The sequence below is a fragment of the Cricetulus griseus genome (genome assembly GCF_003668045.3).
Source record: "Cricetulus griseus strain 17A/GY chromosome 1 unlocalized genomic scaffold, alternate assembly CriGri-PICRH-1.0 chr1_0, whole genome shotgun sequence".
NCBI lineage: Eukaryota > Metazoa > Chordata > Mammalia > Rodentia > Cricetidae > Cricetulus > Cricetulus griseus.
The window spans coordinates 130,290,753-130,310,620 of NW_023276806.1; the positions used below are offsets into that span (position 1 = coordinate 130,290,753).

The window sequence follows — 19,868 nt, forward strand, 5'->3', positions numbered from 1 at the left end:
ATTAAAAGCAGGGACTGAAAACCAACTTGTTCATCACAAAAACTGAGGTCTATCCAAACACTAATAATGGCCATATCACAGAGGCTGGGGACCCTCCCTAACTGTCCTGTGTTCTGGAAACAAGAACTACTCTGCATAGCTTTCCTAATCATATACTTCCTTATCCATATTAACAGTCTAATTGTTAGCAGCATATTCATATAAACACATACTTCATGCTCACAAGTCTATGCACTACTCTATACCCCACCCAGTTATACAAAGGTTTTTAAAACAGTTATGATTTTGGTTATGTAAAAGTCAACTAGCTTGTTCCTTTGGGATTTTTAACTAGTTAACATTCAAGTCTTCAAATTTCTTAATCACTGTACTCTTCTCACACAAAAATTTTCAAAACTCTTCAAAACACAGTAATCGCAATGTGAGTAACTGAATCCCTCAAAATATAAAACTCTACTTTAGAAGAATTAAGAGATGGGCATTCTATAACCTAGTAATAGAGAAATGCTGAAAAGTTGTTTGGTTGAAAGGGTCCTGTAATCCTTACTCCATTCCTTCCCCTTCCCATTAATCAGGTTATATTACCTTGGGTTCTTTTTCAGTGTATTTACAAGAAATTCATGTAGGTCTATTCCAGTGGAGTCAGTATATTCTTGGCTGGAGTCTAGAACCACCACAGCAAAAGAAATGTAAAAGAAATGAAACTGCTTGCATGATATCTAATTTCAAATAAAAGCCAGTATCTAAACAGAAATTATGAAAACAGTAATCTAGAACAAAACTTCAAGCTGTCAGCATAAAATCTTGAATGGCATTTACTGCTAGCTCTGTGACAGTTCCTATCATGGACTGGGCTGCGATAAAGCATTTGTCTAGCATGTGTAAGGTCCTATGTTCAATTCCAAGAACTGCTAAAAGAGAGAGCAATCCTGGGCTGTGGAAACAGCTCAGTGGACACCCACATAAAAGCTGTCGCTGGGGACACAGAATGAGGACAGGTGGATCTGCGTAACTCACTGGCAGCCAGTTTGACTCAATCAGTTCTAGGGTCAGTGTAGACTATTAGAAAGGTGGAGTGGCTGGTCGGATGGCTCAGTGTAAAGGTGCCCACCGCTATAGCTGGTAACCTGGATTTGATTCCCAGAACTGACACACTGGAAGGAGAGGACTCACTCCTGACAGGTGTCAGGTGTCCCCTGACCTCCACATGCACATCACACACAATGAACAGAGATGTGTACAAAAGTTAAAACAAGGTAGAGGGCAACTGAGGGAGAAACCCGACTTCAACCTCTAGCCTCTCATGTACACATGCATATACCAACCTCTGCCCCAAAGCCCCAATTACAACAACAAGAAGAAGAATGGAAGAGTCTGGGCTAGAGGTTACATCAATATTACACTAAAATACTACTTAACATTAATAAATATTTGCTGAATGTCCTGATCAAAATAAAGCAGGTTTTATTCTATCTAATAAAAACAAATTACAGGTAAGAGCAGTCACAGGTAAATTTTCCAAAAAAAAATCTCAGGGACTTTGTCCAATGTAGATTACTTTTTTTAATTTCAAGGTTGCTTTATTTGTCAAATATAATTTTTCAAAAACTAAGAAACTCTATTGTATACGTGGTAGGTACAAGTGCCATGGCACAGGTCGGAGCACAACTTTGTAGAGTCCTTTCTTCCTTGCCCCTTAAGGTAGATTGCAGGGATACAACTCAGGTTGTCAGGCTTGCATTGTAAACACTTTTACCCAGAGAACCATTTTGCTGCATCTCAAATGTGGTAATTTTTATACACTCTGTCTTCTTGCTACCAGCCCAAAAGTTTAAAGCCAAAGTCTAAGAAGTAAAAGTATATCTATGTTATAAAACATAATATATCATGGCTGGAGGTGTAGTTCAGTTGGTAGAGGGTTTATTTTAACATATATGAAATGAAGCCCTGGGTTTGATCCCTGGGACCACTTAAACTGAGCATGGTAATCCCAGTACTCAGGTGATGGAGGTAGAAGGATTAGATGTTCAATACCAGTCCAAATTATTTAAGACCCTGCCTTTAAACATACAAATCATTGTAGCTATGCCTAATCCAAAATGCAAATGTCATCTGGAAAATATGCTATTGTGATTGTTCATACCACATCTATCCCAGAGCATAAACAAAATAACTGACTACCCTGTCTTATCCTGGGTAGTGTCAATGTTGACAGAGTGGTATGTAAGGCCTGAGGCAGGCTGATTAAAGAAGTACTTAATCTAGTTATTTGCTCCCTCAAGCAACCACTTCAGCAGGAACTGCTGGGCCAGTAAAACCAGTGGGTGCCAAAGTGTCAAGATGAAAAGAAAGAACACTGCAGATTTGTAATCCTGGCCACTTAAGAAGCTGAGACAGGAGAATTCAAGGCCTGCCTAAGTTCAAAGACAGCCTGGGAAACTTGGGGAGCTTTTGTCTCAGACTAAAAAGTAAAAGATGGCTGGCGTTTAGCGCAGCGGCAGAGTGCTTGCCCAGCATGTGCAGCGCCACATTTAAGGCAGGCACAGTGGCACACACCGTAATCCCAGGACCCAGGAGGTAAAGGCAGGAAGATCATAAATTCAAGGTCATCTTCATTCACAGAGCAAGTTATAGGCCAGGCCAGGCTACACAACAGCCACCTCAGAATTTAAGAGAAAAGGACAGCAGAACTGGCTCAGCAATTAAGGGCCATGCATGCTCACCCAGAGGACCAGGGTTTGATTTCTAGTGTCCACATGTTGGCTCACCACTGTCTGTAACTCCAGTCCCTGAAGAACTGGTATCCTCTTCTGGCCTACTTTGGCACTGGGCATGTACACGGGGCACAGACATACACGCAGGATAAAACATTCATTCATAAAATAAAAATAAATCTTGAGGGGCTGGAAAGATGGCTCAGTGGTTAAGAGCACTGCCTGCTCTTCCAAAGGTCCTGAGTTCAATTCCCAGCAACCCCATGGTGGCTCACAACCATCTGTAATGAGATCTGGTGCCTTCTTCTGGCCTGGGGGCATGCATGCAGGCAATGTGTACATAAAAAATAAATAAATCGTTAAAAATAAATAAATAAATCTTGAAAAAAAAATTGAGATGCTAGGTGTCTTGGTACATGCCCTTAGTCCCAGCTCTTGGGAGGCAGAGGCAGGTGAGTTCAAGGTTAGCCTGGTCTACAGAGCGAATTTCAGCCCAGCAAGGTCTATAGTCTCTCAAAACAAAAATAAAATACCTTCCCCTAAAAAGATGAGGTGTAGAGACAGACAGAGCATTGTGGCTCAAGCACTGAGCTGGATTACAGGCATGATCCTCACCTCTGGACAGCATCTTCCTGGGGACCTTTTCTTTGCTTTTGTCCTTGTCTTCCTTTTCAGAGACATCCTTTGTGGACTTTTCTTCCTCCTTGTCAGAGGGGCAGCTGATGTGCAACTGAATTATATCCTTAAATAAAAGGAAAGTGGCACATAATCAAAGAAGGGAAAAAGATTTAAACTTTTTGGTGAGTGTGGAGAAAATGGCTCAGCTTAATAAAAAGCACTTGTTGTGCTGGCAGAGGACATGAGTGCACTTCCCAGCACCCATATGGTGGCTCATAACTATCTGTAACTCCAGATTCAGGGGTTTGATGCCCTCTTCTGACGTCTGTGGACCTGCACATGATGCACAGACATATATTTAAGCAAAACATTCATTCATATAAAATAAATATTTGTTTGCTTTGTTTTTTGAGATAGGGTTCTCTGTATAAACAGCTCTGGCTGTCCTGGAACTCACTCTGTAGAGCAGGCTGGCCTCCAACTCAGAGATCCACCTGCCTCTGCCTCCCAAGTGTTGGGATTAAAGGTGTGAGCCACCACCTGGCTAATAAATCTTTTTTAAAATAATAAACTTTGTGTTTCCCTCAAAATTCCAATGAAAGCAAATCTTTTTTTTTTTTTTTTTTTTTTTTTTTTTTTTATTATGTACAACATTCTGCTTCCATGTATATCTGCACACCAGAAGAGGGCACCAGATCTCATAACAGATGGTTGTGAGCCACCATGTGGTTGCTGGGAATTGAACTCAAGACCTCTGGAAGAGCAGTCAGTGCTCTTAACCTCTGAGCCATCTCTCCAGCCCGAAAGCAAATCTTGAGATGGCTGCTTTATCTTTTCTTTCTTTTTGTGTATGTGTGCACAGAGTGTGTTTGTGTTTCAGTATGGCGTATGTGTGCCATAATATATTTATGGGAGGTCTTTTGTAGAATAATGTTTTTGGACACTGTGAAGATGTGTCACTCTGTTATTGATTAATAAAAGCTGAACAGCCAATAGATAGGCACAGAGGACACTGGGAAGAAGAAAGGCAGAGACACCTCTGCCACCAGATGCAGAGGAAACATGACATGTACAAGATGAGGTAACAAGCCACAAGCTTCATCTCAGCACATAAATAAATAGAAATGGGTTAAGTTATAAGAGCTAGTTAGAAACCAGCCTAAGCTATCGGCCAAGCTTTCATAATTAATAAGGCTGCATGTCATTTTTTGTGAGCTGGCAGCCCAAAAGAAAAGTCTGTCTTCAGAGGTCAGAGACCCTGGCTTGAGACAGGCTCTCTTGTGTGTTGTGGTGTGTCCTATGCTTCCTGGGTAGCACTGAGCTCCCAGAGATTCTTCAGTCTTTGCCTCTCATCTCACCCTAAGAACATTTATAATGGGCATATGAACTCAGGTCCTCATACTTGCATGGCAAGGTTTCAGCCACTATGGTGGTTTGAATAAAGACGGACACCATAGGCTTATATAATTGAGTATTTAGTCACTATGGAGTGACTCTATTTGAAAAGATTAGGTGTAACCTTGTTGGAAGAAGTATCTGGGGGTGGGCTCTGAGGTTTCAAAAGCCCAGGACAGGCCCAGAGGCTCTCTTCCTGCTGCCTATGGATCCAGATGTAAAACTCTTATTTTACATCTATACTCTCAGCTATACCATACTCCCTGCCATGATGACAATGGACTAACTCTCAGCTATACCATACTCCCTGCCATGATGACAATGGACTAATCCTGTAAACTGTAAGCCAGTCCCAATTAAATGTTTTCCTTATAAGAGCTGCTGTGGTCATGGTGTCTCTTCCCAGCAACAGACACTGATTGAGATATCCACTGAGTCATCCTCCCAGCCCCAAATTTATCTTATAGAAGAGTGCACGTTACTCAAGAGGAAGAGGCAGGTGGATCTCTGTGAGTTCGAGGCCAGTCTTGTCTACCGAGTGAGTTCCAGGACAGCCAGGGCTGCTACACAGAGTGACCCTGTCTCAAAACAAACAAAATACCCCAAAACAACAACAACAACAACAACAACAACAAATAAGAGTGTATGTTGTTAGTTACTTTGGGCAACCTTTCTCTGTCAGAAATCACAGCTGAAGCTACACTGGCTGTCCTTGTAAGAACTGGATGGTAATGGTACATCATGGTAGAAGGAAGTGGCTGGGAACAATTCAGCCCTGGATCCTCTGCCACATGCCACATGAGCAAGAAATTAAAACTCAAATCACCACTGTTAGCATGTAGTACCAGAGAGCTTTTCCTTTATGAGGTATCTACTTGCATTTTTATGCACACTGGTGTTTTGCCTGCATGCATGCCTGTGAGGGCATAGGAATCTCAGGAACTGGAGTTACAGGCAGTTGTGGATTGTCAGGTGGTTGCTGGTAACCGAAACAGGATCCTCTAGACAAACAGCCAGTGCTCTTATTCGCTGAGCCATCTCTCCAGCCCCTAAGAGCTTTTCTTTAAAGTGCCCTTTCATGCAAGTCTTGGTGATGCAGGTCTGTAATTCTAGCACCTGGGAGGTCGAGACTGGAGTATCAAAATCATCTCTGGCTACATAAAGAGTTTAAGGCTAACCCTGAAATACATAAGACCCTGTCTCAAAACAAAACAACATACTTTCTTCCTTGATTTCTAGGTCCGAAGTCCATGTTGTGATTGCTCTAATGCTTTACCCAACAATTGCCATGTTCAAAATGGCAACACTTAGGCTTGTAAAAGACCTACCTGGGTGTCTAGTGGCCCATCAGCAAATGGAGTGGAGGATTCCTCACACACCGCCAGACTGCGTACCAACTTGAGCTTGGAATTGGACTAAAATACAAAACAAACATCAAAAATACATCTCATATAGATTCCTTTGGTAAATATTTAGAAAATATCTTCTTAGACTCTGTCAGCTGAAGCTGCAGTTTTTATTAAGTAGTGTTGTTATTATTTTTTTTTTTAAATAGGTTATAATTTTGAAACTCTGGCTGTCCTGGAATTACTATATAGACAAGGCTGGCACGGGGAGAATTTGGTAAATATTAAAACTCATATAAACAGCCCAGTACATACACCCTCAGGCTCTGTGAGTCCTCTCAGGGGTCCTCTCAGGCACAAATACAGACTGGGGGAGGGACTGGAGCTGGACTTCCCAGGAGAAAATGTATGTAAGTGTGCATGCTACAGCCAAGCGGTGGCACACGCCTTCCCAGCATTTGGAAGACAGTGGCAGGAGGATCTCTGAGTTTGAGGCCAGCCTGGTCTACAGACCGAGTTCCAGGGCAGCCAGGGCTACACAGAGAAACCCTGTCTCAACAAACAAACAAAAAAGTACATGTGACTATGTTCACACAGTGTATGAAAGACATTCATTACTGAGATACAAAAGGCAGACAAGAAAGCTTTGCCTATATGTAATGTGAGTAACCTAGATACTATTGAAACACACTTATGAAATGTGAAACGAATGAAGTTACAAAGTAAGAGATGGAAGAAGAGCTCTCACCTTGGCTCTTTTCCTGGCATGACCATGGCTGGATGTCCGTCTCTGTTAGAAAAGAATTAAAAAATAGGAAAGGTGGGAGAACTCAATACTGTAAGATATGCACTTTATCAACAACACACTAATTATTGACTGGATTTAACTGCCATCACACTATGGTGAAAATCACTTGGTTTAGCTGTTGTATGATCTCAATTCCAGCAACTGGCACACAGAGGGATCTTGCAGTATCTACTCTCAGAGAACCATTCCCCATGAAACAAAGACTAAGAAGATAGATAACAATGTCCTGGATTATTCTGCATACTAAAAAAAGTCTCAGACAATCATGGAATCCTCTCCCGACTGTGTGCATTACCAAAGCATCAAGGATTTCTTCTCATAAGCTTGCTCACAGAAGTCTACTTAATCCATAGTGGAAATGAAGTATGATTCCTCATTTTCATTTCCTATCTCTCTCTCATTTTGAGAGAGTCTTGTGTATCCTGGCCTTGAACTACTGGCATCCATTATCACGCCTGGTTTATGTAGCCCTGGAGATTAAATTTAGGACTATACACATGTTAGTCAGGCCCTCTACTAAATGGCCTGACTAGTTCCTTCCCTTTGTTTCTTTTTTGACAGGGTCTCACTAAGTAGTCTAGGTTACCCCTGAATTTCAATCATCCTGCCTCAACCTTCCCAGCACAGGAATTATAGGTGTGTGCAACTATACCCAGGTATAACAACATTTTTATTTCTTAAAATGTTTTAATTTGTCGGACAGTGGTGGCGAATGCCTTCAAACCCAGCCCTTGGGAAGCAACAGCAGGTGGATCTATGTGAGTTCAAGGCCAGCCTGGTCTAGAGTTGAGTTCCAGAAAAGGCTCCAAAGCTACAGAGAAACACTGTCTCGAAACATGCCCCTCCCCAAAATGTTTTAATTTTATTTTTTATGCTTATAGGTATTTTTCCTCCATGTATGTCTGTGTGTCCCCTGTGCATGGGCACCAGGAGACCAGGAGAGAGCATCTGACCTCTTGGAACTGGAGTTGCAGACACTCATGAGCCACCATGTGGGTTCTGAAAATCAAACCTGGGACCTGGAAAGTCAACCAGTGCTCTTAAGTGCTAAGCTGTCTGTTTCTCCAGCTCCAATAACATTGTAAAAATTACATTTGTGTGTGATTTGTGGATTTCAGGGATCAAAATCAGGACATCAGGCTTGGCCATAAGTACCTTCACCAACAAGTACCTTACCTTTAGCCAGCTAAGCCATCTCCTGGCCCCTATAACATATTTATAAGACAACACATCTAGAGTTCTAATTTGATATGCCCAGCACATCTGTTCCTATAGCTGCAGAAATGGAATGGAGAGTCTTCCTTCCAAATGTATCTCCCTGCCCTGTTTTTGTTTTTATGCGACAGGGTCTCTACATGGCCCTGGCTGTCCTAGAACTCATCATGTAGACTAAGGAGGTGTTGTACTCAGAGACCCATCCCCGGCCCCCTGAGCAATGCTTCCCTTCTTAAAACAAGAGTGCTCTCCTAGCCCTATGCCTCCCAGCAGTGGTCTGATAGCCACTTTGGGTAAGAAACGTGGTATAAGACAGGATAAAAAGCAAAGAGCATGGGAGATAGGGATAAGTGCTCCAGAATAAGGAGGCTGTGGATGTGAGCATGGCATCAGCTGAAGAGGATGAAGGAGGATGTTGGAGGCAGGTGTGGCAAACAACTAGTCCATACTTGCTAAGATTCCTGAACATGGGAGTAGTCATTGCGAGGGCTCTGAGGAGGGGCTAGGGTAAAGGAAAAGCTGAGGCTGGAAGATGGGGAGGTTAGACAGGCAGAGGCAGATTATCAGCATGGTCTTGGTGAGGTTAGGGTTTCTCTTCTCTTTGTCCAATGTACAAGTTAAACAAACAACTATGCCACAGTACAACTGGAGAACTGGGGAGGTGGATGGAAAAGGGTAAGAAACAATGGTAGAACTGGTCAGTGGCAAGACCTGTAGCAACGAGGAAGGATGAGTAATCCAAAAATACAGCGCAGTATGTTTCACTGCCTTTTCAAACAGATAATGACACAAATGACACAAACATTCAAAAGGTATAACAGAGTTAAATATTGGGTACTTTCATATTTGTCCTACAAATACTTGACCAGGTTCCTTCCCAAATAGTCTATCAGTTCTGTTTTCCCCCCAAAGATTTATTTATTTATTTATTTATTTATTTATTTATTTATTTATTTATTATGTGTACAGTGTTTGGCACCAAATCTCATTATAGATGGTTATGAACCACCATGTGGTTGCTGGGAATTGAACTCAGGACCTTTAGAAGAGCAAGCAGTGCTCTTAACTGCTGAGCCATCTCTCCAGCCCCCAGTTCTGTTTCTTTTAAATTTATCTATAGACTTTTATGCATATAAGCTTGCCATAAATATATACACTGAAAAATCAATTATATACATGACTCTGAACTTTATGATTAAACTTATTTTCACAAATATCATTCCACAGAATGATATTTATATATATGTAATATATACATTATATATATATATATATAATATATATATATATCCATATCCCATTGCATGGCTATGCTACAGTTTATTTTTACCAATATCTACAATTATATATATAAAATATATATCATTTGAATATTTCATTCTTGGTTTTTCTGAGACAGGGTTTCTCTCTGTAATAGTTCTGGCTGTCCTGGAACTTACTTTGTGGACCAGGCTGGCCTTGAATTCACCAAGATCCACCTGAATCTGCCTCCCAAGCTCTGGGATTAAAGGTGTATGCCACCACAGCTTGGGTGATGCTTCTAATTTTTACTAGTATAAACAGTGACCATGTCACTGAGTCTATCCATTAATATAGGAGACCTATGGTCTATTTTACAATCTTTATAAAGTGTTGCTAAACTGCCCTTCAACGTGTGTAAATGTCTACCTCTACAATAATGTATGAATCTACATACTTCCCACGTTGATAATTTTCACTTAACAGCCAAACCAGGTTAAAGCCAACACATATCAAGTACCAGGCAGAGAAGGCATATACACAATCATGCTTTCCTCAAACTTGCAACTCTCATTTAAAATAGGGAGAAGTAAACAGATAATACTGAAGCACAAAATGCTAGAAGCAATGGCTGAAGTTAAAGGACTAAATCACGTGATGGAGAGTATGAGACCCAGACTCAGGCAGTAAGACACACAGAAAGCTTGAAGAGAATTAACATAATCAGTTCCTTATTTCACAGTCATTTTACTAAAGCAGCAGAACAGAGGAACCCAAGGAATTACTAATATGAAGGCAGGAAGTCTAATCAGGAGACCATACTCAGCTACTTATTAACACGGCACACTTGAGTTCAGTATGTGTTGACATGGTAACTTGCCCATTCCAAAAAAGAATCTTAGAGCCTGCATTTTGTGCCACTAAATCGCCCTGTAAAATCTGCTCTGAATCCCAATAATCAATTCCCAAAATGGTCCAAGCAAAAAAGTCGCCTCTCTTGCAAACTTTTTAGCTCCAACTCAGAACTGGGACTTCGTTGACAGCAGAAGTAAGAGGGAGAGAAGCTGCAGCAGAGAGGAAGATGAACAAGAGCTCCAACAGACGGCAGCAGCTTTACCTCCTCTGGGGGGGGAGCAATAGGAGCCAGGTGAGAGGGGGAGCAGGTCTTCTCCAACCCTACCTACAAACTATTTGTATGCTGAGACAGATATTTTTTTTAACCAGATGAATGCCTCATAGAAAATATAAAACCTAAAATGTTCTTTCTTTACTGTCTATCTTTAAGACATGCACACAAGAGTTCAAAAGATAACCGTCTCCTAAAAATGAGTATGTAGGGGAAGCTGTAGCCACGCCTACTTAGGGGCTGGCTACAGGTATGCCTGACCACGCTTGCGAGGGCGTGGTCAGGGTAACTTAGAGTGACTTCGTTTTCTCTTTCGGTTTCACTTTGGTACTTGCTGGACAGACTGCTGCCACGCTGGCTGGCTAGGTCGCTCTGTAAGTAAGGCTTTTCCCTATTAAATACCCTTATATTTCTACCTGACTCCGTATTGGTAATTTCCCACTATATGAGTAACTTGGATCTAAAAGTTCATTTAATTATTATCTTTCATGTAATCTTGACAACATATAATTAAACACTCATCATGAATCTGTCCAGAGTATTTAAAATTCACTCTTGGTATCAGTGGAGGCTGTAGTACATTTGGACTGTGGCCAACTGTCTCCACGTGCTCTGGAAGGAAGGTAGGCAGGGAGTGACAACTCATACAGACAGGAGATGGAGAGGAGGGCATCCACGACACAGATCTGGCAAACCAAAAGGGAAGACAGTAGAGGAGCAGACAGGTGGAGCTGTCTGCCTTTAACTCATCCCTTTATGTGTTGTTGCTTCAATCTTTAAAGGAGACAGGCCTATGTGAATTAAGTTGTCTTGAAGAATTATGCTTTGAGTTTCTAGACTTTGCAAATTGACATTGCTCCCAGTTCTATCTATCTGATTTTTGCTAGAGTTAATGTTCTCTCTCCCAGGCTTATAATAATAAAGACCAGTCTCACCCTTGGGCATGACATGAAGGACTTACAGAAACTGGGCTTGTGTAATAGAAAAAAGCTAGAGTAACCACAGAGAAAAAGAGCTCTCTAGCAGGCTAGCTGGACAAGGCTCAGAGTCTGGCCAAGTGGGGCATAGTGCCACACACCTTTAATTATAGGCAGGGGGGCAGGTGGATTGCTGTGAATTCAAGGCCAGTCTGGTCTGCAGTGAGTTCCAGGACAGCTAGCTACACACAAAAACTGTGTCTCGGAAAACTAAAAGGGGGCTGTGTGTGTGTGTGTGTGTGTGTGTGTGTGTGTGTGTGTTCACAACACACATGGACATGGACCTCAGAGTGTGGTGATATCTTGCTTGTAAATGGGCACCAAAGAACACCCTGTGGGTCCTGGGATTAAACACAAGCTTTGTGATAAATGCCTTTAACCAATGAACCATTTCACCAGCCTCTTACTACTTTTAGTAGTTGGTTTGAGACAGGGTCTCACTATGAGGGTCTCACAAGCCCTGCCTTGGTTAGATTTTAATACGTAGAGCAGGCAGGCCTTGAACTCTCAGAGATCTGCCTTCCTTGTTTCCTGAATGCTGTAATTAAAGGTATGTGCTACCATGGCAGTTTATTTTTTGATAGTTAAAAAATATCACTGGAAGGGGCTGGAGAGATGGCTCAGAAGTTAAGAGTACCAGCTGCTCTTCCAGAGCTCCTGAGTTCAATTCCCAGCAACCACATGGTGACTCACAACCACCTGTAATGATCTTTGGCGCCCTCTTCTGGCCTTCAGACATACATGCTGGTAGGACACTGTATACATAATGAATAAATCTTAAAAAAAAAAAAAATCACTGGAAGGGCTGGAGGCATGGCTCAGTGGTTAATTAGCACTGGCAGCTATTCCAAAAGACTGAATTCTATTCCCAGCACCCACATAGTAAGTGACTCACAACTGTCTGTAACCACAGGCACCGTACACACACATGGTACACGCAAGGTACACAGACATACATACACACAGGCAAAACACCCATACGTATAAACAAAATCTCAAATATTAAAAAAAAAAACTATCACTGGAGAGATTAAAGAGGTAGGTGTGTTGATGGTTAAAAGCACTGACTGACTGCTCTTATGGAGGGCCTAGGTTCAGTTTCCAGCACACACATGGAGGCTCAAAACTCCAGTCCTAGAGGAACCAATGACCTCTTCTGGCTTCTGTACACACCATGTACATGATGTGGTGCACAGGCGCGCACACACATACAAAACACTCATAGATCTAGCTATATTTGTATCTGTCTATCCATATATCTATCTATCAAGATAGTTCTAGGCATGGTAGCAGCACACTATAATCCTAGCACCTTGGGAGGTGGGGCTTCAAGCTCAGCCTTGACTACTTATCAAGTTTGAGGGTCGGCTTGAACTACATGAAATCCTGTCTTAAAAGCACTAAAAATAGGCCCAGCAGTAGTGGTATACACCTTTAATACCAGCATTCAGGAGGCAGAGGCAGGCAGATCTCGGAGTTCGAAGCCAGCCTGGTCTACAGAGTTTCAAGACAGCCTGGGCTACACAGAGAAACACTATCTCAAAAAAAAAAAAACCTAAAAAACAACACAAACAGTAAAAATAAATAGGCAAATAAATAAATACAAGAGCAGGTTGTCCCTTGTGCTCAGTGGAATACAGCCACCCCATCCATGGTCTAGCCCAGGACAGTGAGTGCAGTGTGTATCTCAGTGGTGGGCCTCCTTTTTAATTGCAAATCTGAGCTGCAGTGTAATAAACTGGTGGAGAAAACCCCCATATCTTCTCATTGCTTGGGGATGCAGCCAGAGATTCAGTAGAGCCCCTCCCTTTGGGGTAGAGCAGTGGTTCTCAACCTATGGGTCACAACTCCTTTGGGGTTGCCCATTAGATACTCACATTAGTATTCATAACAGTAGCAAATTTATGGTTATGAAATAGCAATGAAATAATTTTATGGCTGGGGAGGTCAGCACAGCCATAGGTTGTAACCTTAGGAAGGCTGAGAACCACAGAGGATGATGCCATGTTGATAAAAACAACCAGTGGTGTCTGGAGCTTCAGGACCACTGGCTCTGCCACCTTAAACCTACTATACTAATAAATAAAAGGGATGACAGACCCTCTCTCACATCCCCTTCCACACTTGCCCCTTCCTCCCACCAGGTTCCCAGCACTGAGCTCAGTGTGCCTCTGACAGAAGCAGCCAGGACCTCAGGCAGGCTTCCCGCAGCAGCAGAGGGCAGGAAAATGCTGACCAACTGCCCCAAGGCAGGCTGTGCTACCAACAACAAACACTGATGTGCTGTCTCCAGCAGCAAACAAACTAAATACTCTTAGTTGTAAGCACAGGAGCACAGGATGAGAGGAGGTTTCCTTTGGATCCTAAAAGAAGGAAGGCTGTGTTTGCCTGACTAGGCTCAGAAAACAGACTCTTTGTTCAAACACTTTGAAGCCTGTTTTGATGTAAGAGGATGCTATGCTGGCCATTTTTAATTTTTGTACCCACATAAAGTTCATGGTTGGTGATGTTTCTTTCTTAAAACATTTTAGAATTTATTCCTATTGTGCAAGGAAGCAATCCAAACTATATTAAAATGAGTATTGAATGATATGCCTCAAGAAAGTTGTGGAGCTTTCTCTTGTACAATAAAGGTACAGGCTAAAATTAGAGAAAAATGCAGCAAATATACTGAGAGCCAGTCAACTCAGGTCCAAACAGATTCGGGATTTCATTGTCTTCTTTTGCCTTCATCATGGACTCTGACTATATAGGGTGGTTTTTCTTTTCTTTCTGAGAGGCAGTTTCAGGTTGTCTGGCCTAAACTTGCTGTAAAGCCAAAGATGACCCTGAGGAGTTCCTGGTTTTCCTCAGGGACTGCAAACTGTCACAGTAGGCATAGCTGTCAACTTGACACAGACCTAGAGACTTGGGAAGAGGGACATCAACTGAAGAATTACTTTAATCAAATTGACCTGCGGCCATTGTCCATGGGGAATTTTCTTTTCTTCTTCTTTTTTGTTCATTTTGTTCTGTTTGTCTTTGTTTTTCTGTTTGTTTTTTTTTTTTCAAGACAGGATTTCTCTGTTTAGCCCAGGCTGTCCTAAAACTCTCTCTGTAGACTACACTGCCTCAAACTCAAGAGATCCACTTGACTCTGCCTCTGAATGCTGGGATTAAAGGCATGCTTGAGGCATTTTATTAATTGCTAACTAATGTAGGAGAGCCCAGCCCATTGTAGTTGATAGCTGAAAGAGCCAGCAAGCAGCCTTCTCTCACAATCCATGTTTCTGCTTCAGCTCCTGCTCTGGCCTCCCTCAACAATTAACTGTAACTTGTAAGCTGAAAGAAACCCTTTCCTCCCCAAATGCTTTTTGTCAAATGTTTAACACAGCAACAGAAAAGCAAACCAGAACACAAGAATGCATGACTATGGGTGGGTATTGGTGGCGTACGCCTTTAATCCCAGCACTTGGGAGGCAGAAGCAGGAGGATCTCTGTGAGTTTGAGAACAGCCTGGTCTACAGAATGAGTTCTAGGAGAAATAGGGCTGTTACGCAGAGAAACCCTGCCTCAAAAAAAGTTCCAGGACAGGTTCCAAAAGATTACAGAGAAACCCTGTCTGGAAAAAACAAAACAAAACAAAAAACAAACAAGGAAAAAAAAAAAGAGTGCATGACTATGCCTGGCTTTGGGTTAAGTTTCTGGAGAGCACCAGGTTGGGGAAGAGTTCATATCAGAAACCAACAGATTCTTATAATTTTCTGCTTCTTGTTAAGTTAAAAGACTGTGAACACAATACACTAAATCCTTACCTGTGTCTCCTGGCGCAAACCAGCATCTTCACCCTCTTTTTCAACTTCTTCCTTACTTGGAGTTTTAGTTATAAATTTGCTTTTGTTTACAGATTCTTCCACCAGTTTTTTTTCTGATTCTTTCATTATTTCCAGAGTCTCCTGAGTAGTGTTACTGTTAGACATGTTCTGCAGTGGAGACAGCCGTTTCTAGGGGTTCCTGAAAACACCAAAGGCAACAGATGAGAGGTACAGCTACACACACACACACACACACACACACACACACACACACACACACACACACACACTCTCTCTCTCTCTCTCTCTCTCTCTCTCTCTCTCTCTCTCTGCTAGCAGTTTCCCTACAACCTAGAAAAAGTCCTCTGGTAAATACTGCCCTTAGATTAATTCCTTTCTCTTTCTTCCTTCCTTTCTTTCTTTCTTTCTTTCTTCCTTCCTTTTTTTTTTTTTAAGATTTTATTTATTTATTATATATACAGTCTTCTGCCTGCATGCCAGCAGAGGGCACCAGATCTCATTCAAGATGGTTGTGAGCCACCATTTGGTTGCCGGGAATTGAACTCAGGACCTCTGGAAGAGCAGTCAGTGCTCTTAACCGCTGAGCCATCTCTCCAGCCATCTTTTATTTATCTATTTATTAATCCTATTTATTTATTTATTTATTTATCCATTTATTTATGGTTTTTGGAGACAGGGTTTCTCTATGAGGTCCTGGCTGTCCTAGAACTCACTCTGTAGACCTGGCTGGCCTCAAACTCACAAAGCTCTGCCTGCCTCTGTCTCTGTGCTGTGTTTAAAAGCAGGCACCACCACACCCAGCTTTCTTTTTAAACTTTACTGAAGTAAAAGTGTAATATATAATACATATCTAATTAATTACATTTGGTGTTTAGAGATAGGATCTTCTATGTAGTCCTGGTTACAAGTATATGCTATCATGTCTGGCTACCTACATAATTTGAAATGTATAATTTGATGACTTGTAATATTAGCATACCTGTGAAGCCATCGCTATTACTAAGCTAGTGAGTGCACTCACTATTCTTCATAGCTCTTCCTCTCTCTACCACCCCAGTTAGGTCTAGTCTGCTTTCTGTCTCTTCAAATTAATCTGTATTTTCTAGATACTGCTGATGGGGTGCTGTGGACCAAACCCAGACCTCACTAGTGTTAGGCAAATATCCCATTATTAAGCACAAACATTGTCTACAATTTCAGAGGTGAAATCACGCCATCTGGCAATCTCCCTCGGCATAACTATTTTGAGATTCACCCCGAGTTCAGCTCTAAAGGAGTTTAGGGTAAGTTCTGAGTTCTTTTGCAAGTTTATATACGGTCACTACAGAAACGTGCTTGTATTTTCAGCTATATTATTTGAACCACTACATTTTTTTTTCTCCAGAGAGGAAAAAACGTATCATAAAGCTCATTCATCACCAGAAACACCCTGCTTTAACAAAAGGGAAAACTTCCACAGCTACCACAAAACTGTTACCAGCTTCAAGCTTCACACTATCAAAAAGCAGTTAAATTATACAACAGAATAGCATCTTACATTCTTTGTTTGTTTTTTATTTTTTTCTTTACATTCTTTCTTTTAAGCAGTTGAAAGTACTCAAGAAGAGAAGAACTTTCTAGCTATCTGTCCTCCAAAAAGACTGAGTATCATCCAGGAGCAGGAGGAAATCTAAACTGTGCTATTCACTATTGTGTTCAGTCAATCTACTGCCTCCCAGCGACTTAGATGATATATGACTAAGGAGGCTTCTTGTCACTTACTGTCACTGCCTGGGCAATGTCGGGTCCCTGTAGATTCTCAAAGTTATCTAAGATGATGCTCCATATAGACAGATCTACATTTTTACCTGGGGAGGTCAAACTCAGCTCCAAAAATGCTACTTCTTGCAGGATTACTGAGTGTACCTCTATCCCAGATAGTTTCCTCTTTCCTTAATCCAATCACATTTATTCCCAGTTTGGTTGTACAATCTGAGCAAAATAAGGAAATGGTTATCAATGCTTCCAGAAAGTTTCTGTATTCTTTCAATCAACGTAAAGGGTCAGACCCAAAAGGCTCCTAAGAGGCACAGAAGGCCTCATCCAACACAAGCTGAACTGCCTGCAAGGTTACTGCTCTGCCTGGCAGCAGCTCCTGAGCAGCTGTTAGAGACCTGATTTGCCTAGGGACAAAAATATATATATATATATATATTATATATATATATATATATATATATCTTTCATGCTGAGCATAGTGGTGCATACCTATAATCCCAGCACTTGGCAGGCAGAGGCCAGCCTGGTCTACATAGTGAGTTCTAGGACAGCCAGGACTACATAGACAGACCTTGTCTCAAAAAAGAAGATAAATGGGTGACAGCTGAGCACTATGGTGGTGTTCCTGTATTCTCAGCATCTGGGAGGCTGGAGGCTGAAGGAGGAGGCCTACTTGAGCCTTTTAAATTTAAAGTGGCAAGTACTGTATATGATCATACCATCTTTGGATGTGCCCAATGTCATCTAGATGGGAGAAATAAAACGCACCACAGCATGTGAGGGAAGGTTAGAGGATAACTTGTAGAAGTTAGTTCTCTCCTTTTGCTCTGTAAACCAGACTGGCCTCAAACTCAGAGATCCATCCTGCCTCTGCCTCCAGAGGGCTGGGATCAAGGGTGTGAGCCACTACACCCAGCTCAAAATATCCTTTAATTAAGGTAATTTCTAGTCCTGTATCCTAGCAATAAATCTTGGGGGGAGGGAACAAAAGTGAAAGTTACAGCTAAGGGCAAGTCAATTTATTAACTTTAAAAAATACTAAAAGAGAAAGAATAGGCATGGATATGGCACGGTTTATCAAATGAGAGTACTTACTGTGTAAACAGGAGATCCTGATTTCAAATACTCAGAACCCGAATTAAAACAAACAACAACAAAAAACCCACAAGCATGAGCCAGGTGTTGGTGGCACACACCTTTAATCCCAGCACTCAGTGGATCTGTGTGCGTTTGACACCAGCATGCTCTACACATGAGTGCTAGGCCACTCAAGGCTGCACATGCTATTCTGGTGTTGATGGGTGGAGACAGGCATGGTCCCTGAGCTCACCAGGCTAGCCAGGTTCAATGAGAGACACCCTATCTTTTCTTTCCTCCCTTTTTGAGACAGGGTTTCACTTTGTAAATCTGGCTAGCTTGGAACTAACTATGCAGACCAGGCTGGCCTCAGATTCACAGAGATTGGCCTGCTTCTGCTTCCTGAATGCTGGGATTAAAGGTGTCCAGTACCATGGACTATGAGAAACCCTGTCTTACAAAGTATCAAGGCAGAGAATAGAGGAAGACACTTGATGTCTTCTGGCCTTCACGCCCCATGTGCACAGCACTTGTGCAATGCACGTGTGCTTAGTTGCTTGTATACACTAACACACCAAATTAAAAACATGTTTAAAGAGAGAATGGCTTTAGCCAACAGACGGCACAGAAGTATTTCCCCTTCCAATGGTTTAGCTGGCATAGAGAAGAAATTAAGGAGTTGGGAGATTTTATTTTTGGCAGGAGAAACAAAAAGAGACTATTTCATATGTAACAGTGACTAGAACAAAGCAAAGAAATGAAGCTCCCAGGAGGGCCCATATGAGTGCTTCCCTGTAAAGCATCTGCACATATTGTATATTGCATTCCAAGCCAGAGGACCTTCTGAGGACACTCACTGGCTCAGAGCTGCACAGAACAGACAGCTGGGAGTGTGAAGAAACATGGTAATACAGGTAGGTCTCTGGGCAACAAGACTCAACAACTTCTTTCGTGGAGAATACTACATATTCCCCATAAATTTTGACTTCCACATCAGTACCTTCCAGAACACAGTGAGATTATGTATTCTTCCATCAACTTTATAAGCAACTTCCAAGGCAATGGAGCAAAAGGAATACATTAAATAGGGGCACTCAGAGAGACAGACAGACTCTCTGCATTTGTAGTCTCTCTCCCAGCCTCTTTTTCTGAGGCAGGAGCCTGCTATGTATCTCAGACTAGCCTTGAACCTACAATACTCCTGCCATAGTATCCTAAGTGCAGCATTATAGGATACATCATCTCAGCTTTCATCTTCTCCTTTATAATTGATATCAGCTAGAGAGAATACAAATAAGACAATAATAGGTATTAAAAATACTAACTTACCCTGTGGCGAATTTCTTATAAAGTCTTCTAGTCCTTTCCTCATTCACATATGAAGAGCAAACTGCTCCAAAGCAATAGATTAAAAAAAAAAAATTGGGCCAGTGAGATGGCTCAGCAGGCTCTTGTCTCTCTACATAATTATATACAGTTTAAGAATAAAACCCAACTAAGCATATAACTATAATCTAAGCACAGTGTTTGATTGAATGTATGTATAGGCATGGCAAGTGTTCCTGGTGCCTGTGATGGCCAGAAGAGGTCACTGTATCCACTAGAAATGGAGTTATAGATGGTTGTGGGTAGCCATGCAGGATCCTGAGAACTGAATCTTCGTCGTCTGCAAGAGCAGCAGTGATCTTAAGTGCTAAGACATTTTTTCAGGCTCTGAAGAGTGGTTTTATAGGTGCAGTACACAATTGCCAAAACTCATTAAGTAAATATTTAAGAATAT

The 19,868-nt window shown here is 41.8% G+C and overlaps 1 protein-coding gene across 7 annotated transcripts in view; it reads right to left on the bottom strand.

Annotated features, from left to right (window-relative positions):
• Positions 1 to 19,868, bottom strand: part of LOC100755585 (SH3 and cysteine-rich domain-containing protein 3) — a 119,316-nt gene that overhangs the window by 49,488 nt on the left and 49,960 nt on the right. For all 7 annotated transcript variants that reach the window (XR_004771945.1, XM_035451275.1, XM_035451276.1 and 4 more), the window contains exons 3-7: positions 15,233 to 15,431; positions 6,822 to 6,863; positions 6,056 to 6,142; positions 3,330 to 3,456; positions 586 to 664 (exon numbers count right to left, since the gene is read on the bottom strand). Coding sequence is in view for 6 of the 7 variants with exons in the window: in XM_035451275.1 (XP_035307166.1) it covers positions 586 to 664; positions 3,330 to 3,456; positions 6,056 to 6,142; positions 6,822 to 6,863; positions 15,233 to 15,397 (500 nt within the window). In the remaining variant the exon portion in view is untranslated. The remainder of the gene's footprint in view (positions 1 to 585; positions 665 to 3,329; positions 3,457 to 6,055; positions 6,143 to 6,821; positions 6,864 to 15,232; positions 15,432 to 19,868) is intronic.